The sequence below is a fragment of the Spermophilus citellus genome (assembly GCF_964194105.1).
Source record: "Spermophilus citellus genome assembly, chromosome: 3".
NCBI classification, from domain to species: Eukaryota; Metazoa; Chordata; class Mammalia; order Rodentia; family Sciuridae; genus Spermophilus; species Spermophilus citellus.
In genome coordinates this window covers 168,913,712-168,926,220 of record NC_138184.1, presented here as the reverse complement: position 1 = coordinate 168,926,220, position 12,509 = coordinate 168,913,712, and the positions used below count along the sequence as shown (strand labels likewise).

Sequence of the window (12,509 nt, the reverse complement as noted above, 5' to 3'; positions counted from 1 at the left end):
CATTTAGGAAAAAAAAAATAGAGGCTAAATATATAAAATACATAACTCCTTCTTGAGTTATCCCTCCTAATTTCAAGACCCATATATTGACTTAATAGATATTTCCATTTTTGATGTACTAAAAATAATCATGGATTTATCCTAAATAGTGACTCCATTTCTTTCTTCCCCAGCCTCAAACTTGTCCTGAATTTCACATACTGCTGAGTTAAATAATCACTGTTCCTAGCTCTATCCTATTTCCTCCTCTCACTTACCATTCATATGCAATCAGCCCCCAATTCCTGTTGTTTTGTCTCAGAGATAAGTGTATGTTAAATATTTCACAGTGTATGAAAAATGTGTAGGATACATATTATTTAATTCTTTCATTAAAATAAATGTTTATTGAACTTAAAATTGTCTTGAAATATTGCTCTCCATTTAAAATGAATAAAAAACATAGAACAAACATAATTCTTGAACTAAATGAACACACACACTCACACACACATGTTCTAAAGGGAATCAAATGCAGTATTTTTTTAAGTGGACAGGTAATAACACAGGTAATATTCAGTAATCTAAATAATATTTTGATATAATTTGAAGTACCTTGTCATTACTCTCTAAATTACTTGACTAATTGATTTTAATAGCACAATTAAATAAATATATTAATTTTGGTTTCAAACCACTCAACACATTTCTCTTCAAACAAAATTATATAGCTATTTATAACTTTTAATTGAAGAATGTTTTCAGTATTAAAAAGCTGACATTGGGAAATAACTAGGATGATATAAAATAATAAATGCATAAGAGTATTTTTAGAATAGCAAATTGACAAATTGAAACGTAATAAATATTTACCTGTTTAACAAAAAATATGTACTTAAATACTAAACATAATAAATTATGAAATATTTACAGTGAATACAAGTGTGTTTCCAAACACATTTTCATAACAAATTCCTCACAGGGTAATACACTTAAAGTTGGAAAAATGTAAACATCATGGTTGAAGACAAGTCAGTTTTTGAGAGCAATGGGTAAAAAATATTACCTAACAGCAGCAACTTTACAGTTCTTGCTTCCCGCTCAGCATCTTCCTGAAGCTTTTTCTCCAGTTCTTTGGACCTTTTGGCCGACTCCTTGCTCTCTGAACTAATTCCGCTTCCCATCTTGTGCTGTTAGATGCTTGTCAGTTTGTGTGCTCAAACTTTTTCAAGTGGAGAATACAGCTCTGGGTTGGACATAGGATTTAGGAGCAGTGCTCCCACAAGTTGACAGCAGCCCATTCCCTCACACTCTAGGATCCTGCTTTGCCTAAGCAGATGCTTTCTGGTCTGTCACCTGATCAAGGGGTAAAACCATACACCCTTGATGAAAGCCAAAGAGGAAATTCATTATGCTTTCAAATGCAATGATCACTTCTGGCCCACCTGCAAAAACAGGTCATCAGAGTAGCGTAAAATAATGTAGTTATCAAAGTCTCTACATTCAGTGTGATCTGCTATGTGATGTGCAATTCAGAGGGAATGTTTCTCATCGATAGGCAATCTTTATTACTGACATTAAAAATTATTACTGTCAATGTTTGCATCTTATCTTCAGATATTTGGTTTTTCAAAATTTGTCATAATTGCTCCTGTGTCACAATGAGAGTAATTATCTTATCCTAATTTATCTTATCCTAATGCCTATGCTTGGATTGGCATAGTTATTGGAACTGTCTAAATATGTAAGTAAACTCGAAAAACAAGTACATGTAGTTCTTAAGTTTATGCATATTCTATTGCTAAAAGCATAGAATTCAAGAAACAATTTTCTTAAAGTTATTGATTTTAATTGTATAGACTCCATATCTATGAATTGTGCTTTTACTGCCTTGGGAAAATCAATCCATCAACACTAATTGAGGGCCTACTTAGTGTAGACACTGACTTGTGTTCAATTTAGGCAGTATATTAACTCTTTAGGGCCATTAAGCAACAGCTGCTGTGCTGGAAGAGCTTTTTATTGACTTGGTACCAAGGGAATAAAAACCAATGTTCTTTGAAACAGTAGTACTTTCGTTCTTCCTGAAAAGTAAAAACAGTTAATACACATAAATTTGTTCCTATCTTTTAACAACCCAACAGATATCAGGTACTTCTTGAAAACCTGCAGACTCCAGGACTGAGAAAATATTGCACAGTTTTTGATTTATATCAAGCATAAAACATTTAGTAGTAGTCAATCAATATTTTCCTTAAAAATATATTTGTTTGTCTAAGGCAGCAGGTATGTATTTCAAGAAATATTTTCAGATTGCTGAATACATTTAACCAGAAATGCTAGAGTGTGGTTAGTTCATCAGCCTTTTAGTGCTGTGTACAGTTTGAACAGGTGTGTTTTTGAATATGCATACCACAAACAAATAGGCTACCAGATTAAATATATATTCCTACTTTGTTTACTTTTCAAAGTAAAATATTAAAAATATTGGGCCAATAATACATAAACATAGTCAAAACATTCTGGATTTTATGCCTCCAAAGTCATATTATTGATATTATAAACACTTGGAAAGGTACATATGCAAAGATTTTTGCAAATCATGGTATTGCTTTTACAATGCAAAGGGCCTATCCTGAAGGATGAGACTTGTGCTACCTACTTTAATTTATGCTCATTCTTGGAGACAGACCCACTCTAAAGGCAAAATAGTACATGAGATCATTTTTTTTGCCCATTACTTTTATATAGAAATTGAATACATAAATATTCAGGATTCTGGAATGTTCTATATCAGCCAGTGAACTGACAGGATACATTATACAAATTGCATTCAGGTGTAAATATATACAACATGTACCTTGGTTTTGAGTAGGTATGTGTATGTTTATTAAGGCTTCCTAGTTGGATTACTAACCAAAACTGACCAACTCTTCTTGGAGAAAAAACATAAAATTTCTTCATTGAATAAAAATGAGCTTCCATTTTTCCGATATGTTGTCAACTTTGTGAGATTATTATTATTTTTCTATCAGTGGCTCTCTCAGTCCTGAGATAGAATTTTGGATCTATCGTATTATGAGGAGAGAGGCTGGGGCAAGCCAAAGAAGAAGTAGGGTCCTTTTAGCCCTCTCCCCAAGCATCAGCAATGAGTAGGAATTATTAATACAGCTTTTAGTTTGTATTGCTTTCATGTAGGGATATAGATTTCTGTATCTAAATAAATGGTGAAAATAAAAATAAATATTTAGTAGAATTAAATAGTATCCTACCAGCTTGAATATTCTCTACGGTATTTGTCACAGGACTTGCCATAAGAAATGTTGGAAAATTATTTCATGCTGACAAATTAATAGAAAATGGGAGCCTTTTCCTTTCCTGTGCTCAGTGACAGTGTGAGTAGGCTTTCTCTCCAGGATCAGTGTCATGGTTGGTTAATCTCAGCACACTAGGAATAAAATCGGGATTTTTTTATTGATATTTTTTAGTCTCTCTGAAACTTCTAAAGAGCCTCAATATATCCAATTTCAACTTTTAGTCCAATATATATACTTTCCCCCTCAGCCTTAAAAATAATAGCACTGTGTTTCACTTCAGTTATTAAAAATTAGTAAACACTCCTACCCACTGAGGGAAAATTGATAAAGAATGCTAACAGAAAAAAATAAGCCTAATTGGATGCTATATATAGAAATTATTTTTGTTCTTGAAAATAGAAGATTAAAACTTTCAAAACAAAATCATGTTAGAGTTGTTATTAATTGACTACTAAGAGAAACAAATAACGCACACACATGTGCATGCACAAACCCAAAAGCAAGAATGTAATCATCATTGACAATAACTTATTTATTTATTTATTTTACATCAAAGCATTTGCCCAAATGGGGATATCATCCTTTGGCATTACTCCAGGTTGAATACAAAGAATAAAACCTGAAGCTCTAAAAGCCAGTGAAATACCTCAAATCTCAGTAGTATGAATAATTTTTCTCTTGATATTTTTGGTTAGGTTATCTGTGGAATCTTCTGAAGTGGATATTGGTGTTGAGAAAATTTGAGTGATCACTCTTTTGAATTATATTTTGAGTTCAGCATTTACCTGAGATGACCTGCTTTTAATAACCTGATTTTAACCCATGTTTCAGACACAAAGACATCTGTCTTTTTGTCAAGATTAATAACCTGGATTTCTACAGTCAACAAGCTGGATATCCCTTGGGTTGTTACATGTGACTGTCCAGTGTGTGGCTTCAGTGGCTCAATTCCTGCTTGAAGTTACCAAGCAGGCTGTCATCTGTGTTATTCTTTCTTTTGTTCACATATTTTAAAAGAGGTGTTGATTTCAGGCATTGGGTCCCTTAGTGATTTGAGTCCTGGCTGCCTTAGCAATGACCTTTATACTTGTATATTCCCATGATATTTGAGGCAAACCATCCCTCCTTTGCTCATGGTACTCAAATGCGCACTTCTGGGAGACTGAGCACAGCATTTCCTCTAGAGAATCCATGCCTCTTGGGGCTTCCTAAGAGCAATCTTTACATCTTGAGGGAATTGGGAAAAACTTGCTGTTTCAACTTAGTACATCCCAATGGTATAAGTTTATGTTGCCTACATTAAGCTGCATGTCTTAATGAACAATACAAAGATGATTTTTTTAACTCATTGCAATTGATTCCTACCTTTGCTTATTCTACATATACTCCTTTACAGAGTAGCATATGATTAGGCATAAACATTTCTGAATGAGTATCAAAATTGTTTCCTAAATTCTAAGACTTTTTTAATGTGTCTCAATCACATATGTATCTATTTCCTTAGTAACTTCAATTTGGTTTATTGCAACATCCTCATCATTAAGTTTCCTAATTCTAGGCTCTGATTTATCCCTGTCTAGCCTATTCAATTGTGCCAGGCTAAATCCCTTCAACCCCAAGATTCATTATTATTCTTTCCTTCCTGGAAACAAAACCAAAACAAATGGCTTCCTATTTATCACCTCTTTCTACCTTATTCCTACTGCCATACACTCAGCAATTTAGATAGCACAATCCAACTCTCCAAATATATTTCTCAGTAATTCACATAACACATTCTCTATTGAAGCTCAGCTTTTCTCTCTTTCCTAATGAGGCATCCCATCTTCATTTTCATTCATGATATTTTCCCTCACTAAGAATATCTTTCTCCTCCTCAGATGTCTTTCCCCCTGCCCCATGCTACCCATTCTTCAGGAAAGAAATTTGTAAACATGCTCTCCACTGGGCTTCACATCCACTACCACCTGTTGGGTGCTGGTTCTCAAATTTCTGAGAGGCATCTGCTGCCAGGGGGTTTGTTCTTTCCCAATAACTCCACAGGACACTTTCTAGTGGCCATGCCTGCTAGTTCTCTTCCATTTACAAGCTCTAAACTGATAATGTATAGAAGAAAGTCTTGTTTATTGAAATAATTAGTGAACTATGTGTGGTCAATATAGCATCTGACAGCTTTTTTTTTTTTTTGCTTCATCTAGAAATGTAGGATTATTTTCCTTATATTCTCTGGTAATCAATTTTGATATGAAAAACAATGCAAGAAAAAATTAAATGCAAGAATTTAATTGGAAAGTGTCCTTTGGATCAACTTGTGCCAGTGAATAAGGGAATACTGGTAGAGAAAGAGGCAGGATTGCACTGTGGTTGCTACAGAGAACTCATTCTGTGGAGAGATCTGAAGCTGAGAGGTTTTGTCAGGTTTATACTAAAATGAGTCAAGAATTCTGGGCCATTGTATGCCTTTTAAGAACCAATTGTTGGGGGTTGGATATGTAGCTTAGTTGGTAGAGTGTTTGCCTCGCATGCACAAGGCCCTGGGTTCAATCCCCAGCACCACCCCCAAAAATAAAACCAAACCAAAAAATCCCCAAATATTGCATGTGTATTAGTGGGAGAGGCATTATTTTGAGTAAGATGGATATTAGGACTGAGGGTAATTTCTGAAAAAGGATCAAGCTATGACCTTTCAGGGAAACGGTTTCATCATCTCAAAGAAGGAATCTAGGCAATGAACCTGAGCTTTCATTAAAGTACACCTCTCATACCACTGGAATAGAAAATATTCTTAGTATACTCACTATGTCTGGATATGTCCCATGATTTGGATCATTTATTTTTTGCTTAGGAAATTATAAGAAGAAGTTTAGTGAAACAAACTATAGTCTGCATTTCTGGTGATTCACTCAAAACTGCAACTGTTATTCATCATCTCCCTGTTCTGCTACCCATTCCAGTTTCCCCTACCCTAGGTTAGAATCTGGGTGAATCCAGGTTTTTCCAGGGCTGAAGGTGTTTCTGGGATTTAAATAATTTACTTTTAAAACGGAGACAGTGTTGGGCAAGTAAACAAGTTTTCTTAGCATTATGGAGTTTCTTGGGATGTGGGACTTTTAGTGATAAAATTGGGAAAACCATGGAAAACAGATGAGATGCTCATATTCCTAACATTTATACTTGTGTTATCTTTGCTTGTCTGTTGGATGATGATGACTCATATCACAGAGAGTTCTTAGCACCTGGTCTTCATCCCTTTCTTAGTCCATAATTGGTTGTCCTTGCTATTTATTAATAAAGTTGAGCAGGTGAGTCAATGAACATCCCATCAGATCACTTGCCTGCAAGTGTGTCATTGCCCTGTTTTATTGAATGACAGTAGTCATACCTGCTCCCAATGATCAGAGTCAATTGTTTCTTCCTTGGTGATTACTTTCCTTGCCTGCTGGTCTCTTGGCAAGAAGAAGTGTGATGTGATGAAAAGATGAATCCATACTTAGGATGTGTGTAGACTATGATCAATGTGAATGGATCTCTTCTAGGGTGGAGATAGTCCACATAATCAATTTCCTAACAGCTGATTGGTCGCCTGATGGGATGCACTATGTAGGGAGTTAGTTAATTTTTGGTAAGAACATCTGGCAGAGGTAATTAAATAAGTCTTAGTTTTTCTCTTCTTTTCTAGGGCTTTGAGATGAAGGATGAGCTCATTTATTTGTTGGTTTTTTCTTTTTTTGAGGAATGAACTCCAAGCAATGAATTTCCCTCTTAGATCTGCTTTCCTTGTGTCCCATAGACACCGATATGTTGTGTCTGTGTTTTCATTTATCTCTAAGAATTTTTTGATTTCCTCCTTTATGTCTTCTGTAATCCATTGATCATTCAGTAACATATTGTTCATTCTCTGAGTAATGTAGGATTTTTCCTTCCTTCTTTTATCATTGATTTCCAGTTTCATTCCATTATGATCAGATAAGATGCATGGTATTAACTCCACACCTTTATATTTACTAAGAGTTGCCCTATGGCATAATATATGGTCTATCTTTGAGGAAGATCCATGTGCTGCTGAGAAAAAAGTATATCCGCTCGATAATGGTTGATATCTTCTATATATGTCGGTTAAGTCTAGGTTATTAATTGTGTTGTTCTATAGTTTCTTTATTCAACTTTTGTTTGGAAGAGTGAAACAGGGGGTATAGCAATACCAGACTTTAAACTATACTACAGACCAATAGTAACAAAAACAGCATGGTACTGGTACCAAAACAGGTGGGTAGACCAATGGTACAGAATAGAGGACACAGAGACCAATCCACAAAATTACAATTACCTTATATTAGACAAAGGTGCTAAAAGCATGCAATGGAGAAAGGACAGCATCTTCAACAAATGGTTCTGGGAAAACTGGAAATCCAAATGCAACAAAATGAAACTGAATCCCTTTCTCTTGCCATGTACAAAAGTTAACTCAAAATGGATCAAGGAGCTAGGCATCAAACCAGAAACTCTGCGTCTGATAGAAGAAAAAGTTGGCTCTAATCTCCATCTCATGGGGTCAGGCTCCAAATTCCTTAATAGGACACCTATAGCACAAGAGTTAAAGTCAAGAATCAACAAATGGGACATATTCAAACTAAAAAGTTTTTTCTCAGCAAGAGAAACAATCAGAGAGGTAAATAGGGAGCCTACATCCTGGGAACAAATTTTTACTCCTCACACTTCAGATAGAGCCCTAATATCCAGAGTATACAAAGAACTCAAAAAATTAGAAAATAAGATAACAAATAACCCAATCAACAAATGGGCCAAGGATCTGAACAGACACTTCTCAGAGAAGGACATGCAATCAATCAACAAGTACACGAAAAAATGCTCACCATCTCTAGCAATCAGAGAAATGCAAATTAAAACCACTCTAAGATACCATCTCACTCCAGTGAGAATGGCAGCCATTATGAAGTCAAACAACAAGTGCTGGCGAGGATGTTGGGAAAAGGGTACACTTGTACATTGCTGGTGGGACTGCAAATTGGTGCGGCCAATTTGGAAAGCAGTATGGAGATTCCTTGGAAAGCTGGGAATGGAACCACCATTCAACCCAGCTATTCCCCTTCTGGGACTATTCCCCAAAGACCTAAAAAGAGTATACTATAGGGATACAGCTACATCAATGTTCATAGCAGCACAATTCACAATAGCTAGAATCTGGAACCAACCTAGATGCCCGTCAATAGATGAATGGATAAAAAAAATGTGGCATTTGTACACAATGGAATATTACTCAGCACTAAAAAATGACAAAATCATGGCATTTGCAGGGAAATGGATGGCATTAGAGCAGATTATGCTAAGTGAATTTAGCCAATCCCTAAAAATCAAATACTGAATGTCTTCTTTGATATAAGAAGGGCGACTCAAAACAGAGCAGGGAGGAAGAGCATGAGAAGAAGATCACCATTAAGCAGGGAGAGGTGGGAGGGAATGGGAGAGAGAAGGGGAATTGCATAGAAGATGGAAGGAGACCCTCATTGTTATACAAAATTACATAGAAGAGTATGTGAGGGGAAAGGGGAAAAAACAAAAAGAGAGAAATGAATTATAGTAGATGGGGTAGAGAGAGATGATGGGTGGGTAGGGGAGGGGAGGGGGGATAGGAAGGTAATAGGAAAAGCAGCAGAATACAACAGACACTAGTATGGCAGTATGTATAAATGTGTATAACCAATGTGATCCTGCAATCTGTATACGTGGTAAAAATAAGAATTCATACCCCACTTGAATCAAATGTATGAAATATGTTATGTCAAGATCCTTGTAATGTTTTTGAGCAACCAATAAAATAAATAAATAAATAAATAAATAAGTCTTAGTGAATGGGAGATCAGGTTTATGAGATTAGGTTTATGCATAGTCTCTATCCCTGCCACTAAGGCTACTCCATTGCTATGTCCACTGCTTTAACATTGGGCAGCTTGTGACAAAGGCTGAATTGATGTCAATCAGGTTTGTGGTTCTACCTATTGATTACTTAGAGCCTCTTTCAATGGTGGATGCTCATGACGAGGTGTTAACATGTGACACAAATCTTCAACAAGTTCATTCAATCCCATCTCCAGGCCTCTTTGTCCCTGACTTTTCAATTATTTCATCTCCAGGACTCAGAACACCCAGATACTTCATTTATGACTACCCATATATACAAGACCCTATTCTTATCCAGGTCATTTCTTTTCACACAGAAGGATAATTAGTTGCAGTCACCACAGCCTTTGAAGGAATCCTCCTCACAGATGACTTCCAGTTCCACCCTTTGGTAGGGAAATGAGACAGCAACAATTTATTATTGGTTTGCTCTTTTGTATCAATATGACCTACCTGTGGACATAGCTTGGCCTGTTTCTTCCTATTTTACTTGGCTATAAGTGTCAGCTAAGGAAGGAGCTTTGGAGACTCGGCTATTGATTATGCAGCTTACTCATGCCCTTTGGTCATGCATGAGACAAATCCCAGATGTAATATTCCCAAGAAACAATGGCTTCCTGACTTGGTGAGTTTTGTGGAACCTATCTCATGATAATTAGCTTTGGCCACATGGTCACTTGACATCCTATGGTCATATGTTCCATTTCTAGCAGGGTTCAGTAGCATAAAATACAGTATGTATTTCTGCTATAGGTGACATCACTTTGCTCCGTACAGGTCTATGTTAAAATTCTCCTATTCGGGCTTTCTGCTAACTCTACAAGACATATCTTCTCACACTAACATAAAGGTTTTCAACTGCCAGTGATATTGCACCCTGGTGTGCATTTGTCAATCTCTAGAGACATTTTGGTTGTCAAAAAAGGGAAGGGAGATTGCTATAGGCATATAGTGGCATCTGTTCAGTATTCTACAGTACACAGGAGAGCTGCCTCTCCATCCAGCAAGGAATTATCCAGCCTATCTGAAAATAGTACTGAGGTTGAAATACCCTGCTTAAGCATTGTGAATCTATTGAACACATTCATCCACATAGCAGAGCTTCTTCTATGACTCCCTAAACCTGTTGCATATCATTTTCCTGTTCTGGAAGCTCTTTGTATCACTTTAGAAATAAGTTTGAGCTTGTAATTCATTGGTCTATAACTGTTTATATTGTCTCTATGGTTTATAGACACCTACAAGGTGTGGATTTCCACTTTTAGTGACTAGTTGCAAGACACAATAATTCAGCCTTTATTTTAGACAGAGACCCTGGCATATTCCAGACTAGTATATTCTTAGAAATTTCACTGATCTGGCAGGGATCTTTAGAGTTTTTCATCCAGCTTCTTGAGCTCAAGTTTTCCAAATATACTTGTTACTTTTTGCTTACCTTGTCCAATTAGTTTGTTATCATCAATGCAGTAAACTATGAAATGTTCTGAGAAATGGTAAGGCAGCAGAGAGCTTTTTGGCATAACCATGATGGGGTTTGAAAAAGTTAACATATACCCTAGAACAAATAATCAATATTTGTAGTCATTTGTCCAACATGCATGCAAACTATTTCTGTTTAATACTAGATAGTAATAAAGAAAATATTTCCATTGAATCTGCCACTTCCTATGTACTTGAATTTAATCTATATTAAATTGTTTTAAAAATGATAACACAATGAACAAGACATCCACAAATAGACTTGCTCCTTCACTCAGTTTGTAGCCATCCACTGTTGTCTGCCAGGGAACTTTTGTTTTATATGGCTAACCTAAGTTAAGTAGGATATGACAGATTCTACCATTTCTAAACCTTTATATATTAAAGTTGACACTAATGACTATAATTTTCTCTAAAGTGCAATATTGGTTTTATTTAATTTATTGGCTGATATACTAATGTTCTTGGGTTGCTGTGACAAAATATCAGACTGAGTGACTTAAACAAAAAAAAAGTATTTTCTCACAATTCTGGATGCTCAATTAGATAAAGGTATGGCAGGATTGGTTTCTGGTGGGAATCTATTCCTGGTTTTCAGATGACTGCTTTGAAGAATGGCCATTCTTGTCCTCCTAAGGATAATCATTGATTCTTCTGATTGTTTAAGTTGAGCATACTTATCAGCTGTTCCTTTCTTTTGGCCCTAAGAATGCTGTGTTCTATTAACCATTCCCATAGGACTCTGCATGTCAGGCTCTCCCATCTGTCACTTTGACCTTGACTCCCATGATACTATACCTACTTTGGTTCTCATAGTTAAATGTTGGCCCCTGGCCTCTATAATTTGGGAATCTTTATCCCATTGATTTGAAGAAGACTTAGTCTATAACTGTATTTTCTATTATCAACCCTTGTCTGTAAATAACAGCCTCACTAACAACAAAATTCCTTTCACTAGTGGATTCCTTTTAATTTAAGTACATGGAAAACTATATGACAACTTCCTGAAGTCTGATTAATTTCCAAGCCCTGTGTATCATTCATTCTAACATGCCAGCTTCTCTGAGTTTTTGTTGCATCCTCTATCATTTGTCAACATTAAATCCAGCCTTCCAAGAGACATCCTAGAAAACATTAACGCCATCTCTCAGAGTGTTGAATCCTGTACAATAGGAAGGGCCTTTTGTGTCCTACCTCTCCCTTACTCAACTTCATGTTCTACCTTCCTTTGGTTAAGAATCTATCTTAATACCTATGACTGTATGTATGTGCCCTTTTGTATCTATCATCTTCACTTTTTTGGCTCCTGCAATTGCACTTTGGCTAAGGTTCCACAGCTCTTTTGGTTTATATTCTCTTTCTACAACTAGAAATTCTAGACCTTCCACTTGAGGCATGTTGAAAGCACATTATAGATATTGACATGGCCTACAGGAAAGGTAAATATAGATACTCAATAAAATACATGCAGTCTTGTAACACAGAGGACTCTGAATTGACTTCATACAAGGAGGAATGCTAGCTTGTAACAGGGAAGAGTGAACTGTGTCTGCTAGCCCAGAGAGTACAGGGGAATTTAAAGATTCAAAAAAATGTGTTTTTTTAGTGTTTAATCCCAGGAATTCCTATTTTAAGCTTTAACATCCCTATTTTCCCTGTATTGGCCTCATTTTAGTTGATAGGCCAAGGTTGGAAATTCAGTCTTCTCTGGACTTGGTTACCCTTATTATTAAGCCCACCTCAGCATCATGTTTTCAATCTCATCTCCATTTCAGGAGAAAGAGTGTATTTTTATGTAGCCAGGAAGGCCCTCTA

The 12,509-nt window shown here is 36.0% G+C and overlaps 1 protein-coding gene across 4 annotated transcripts in view; it reads right to left on the bottom strand.

Annotated features, from left to right (window-relative positions):
* The window catches only part of GNAT3 (G protein subunit alpha transducin 3), an 80,477-nt gene that overhangs the window by 39,641 nt on the left and 28,327 nt on the right, over nt 1–12,509 (bottom strand). The window contains exon 3 of one of the 4 annotated variants that reach the window (XM_081284179.1): nt 1,046–2,063. The exons of 1 other annotated variant lie outside the window; for it this stretch is intronic. In XM_081284179.1, coding sequence (XP_081140305.1) covers nt 1,046–1,163 — 118 coding nt within the window. In that variant the 5' untranslated portion in view covers nt 1,164–2,063. The remainder of the gene's footprint in view (nt 1–1,045; nt 2,064–12,509) is intronic. 2 more of the 4 variants (XM_081284181.1, XM_081284180.1) reach the window with 2 other exon arrangements.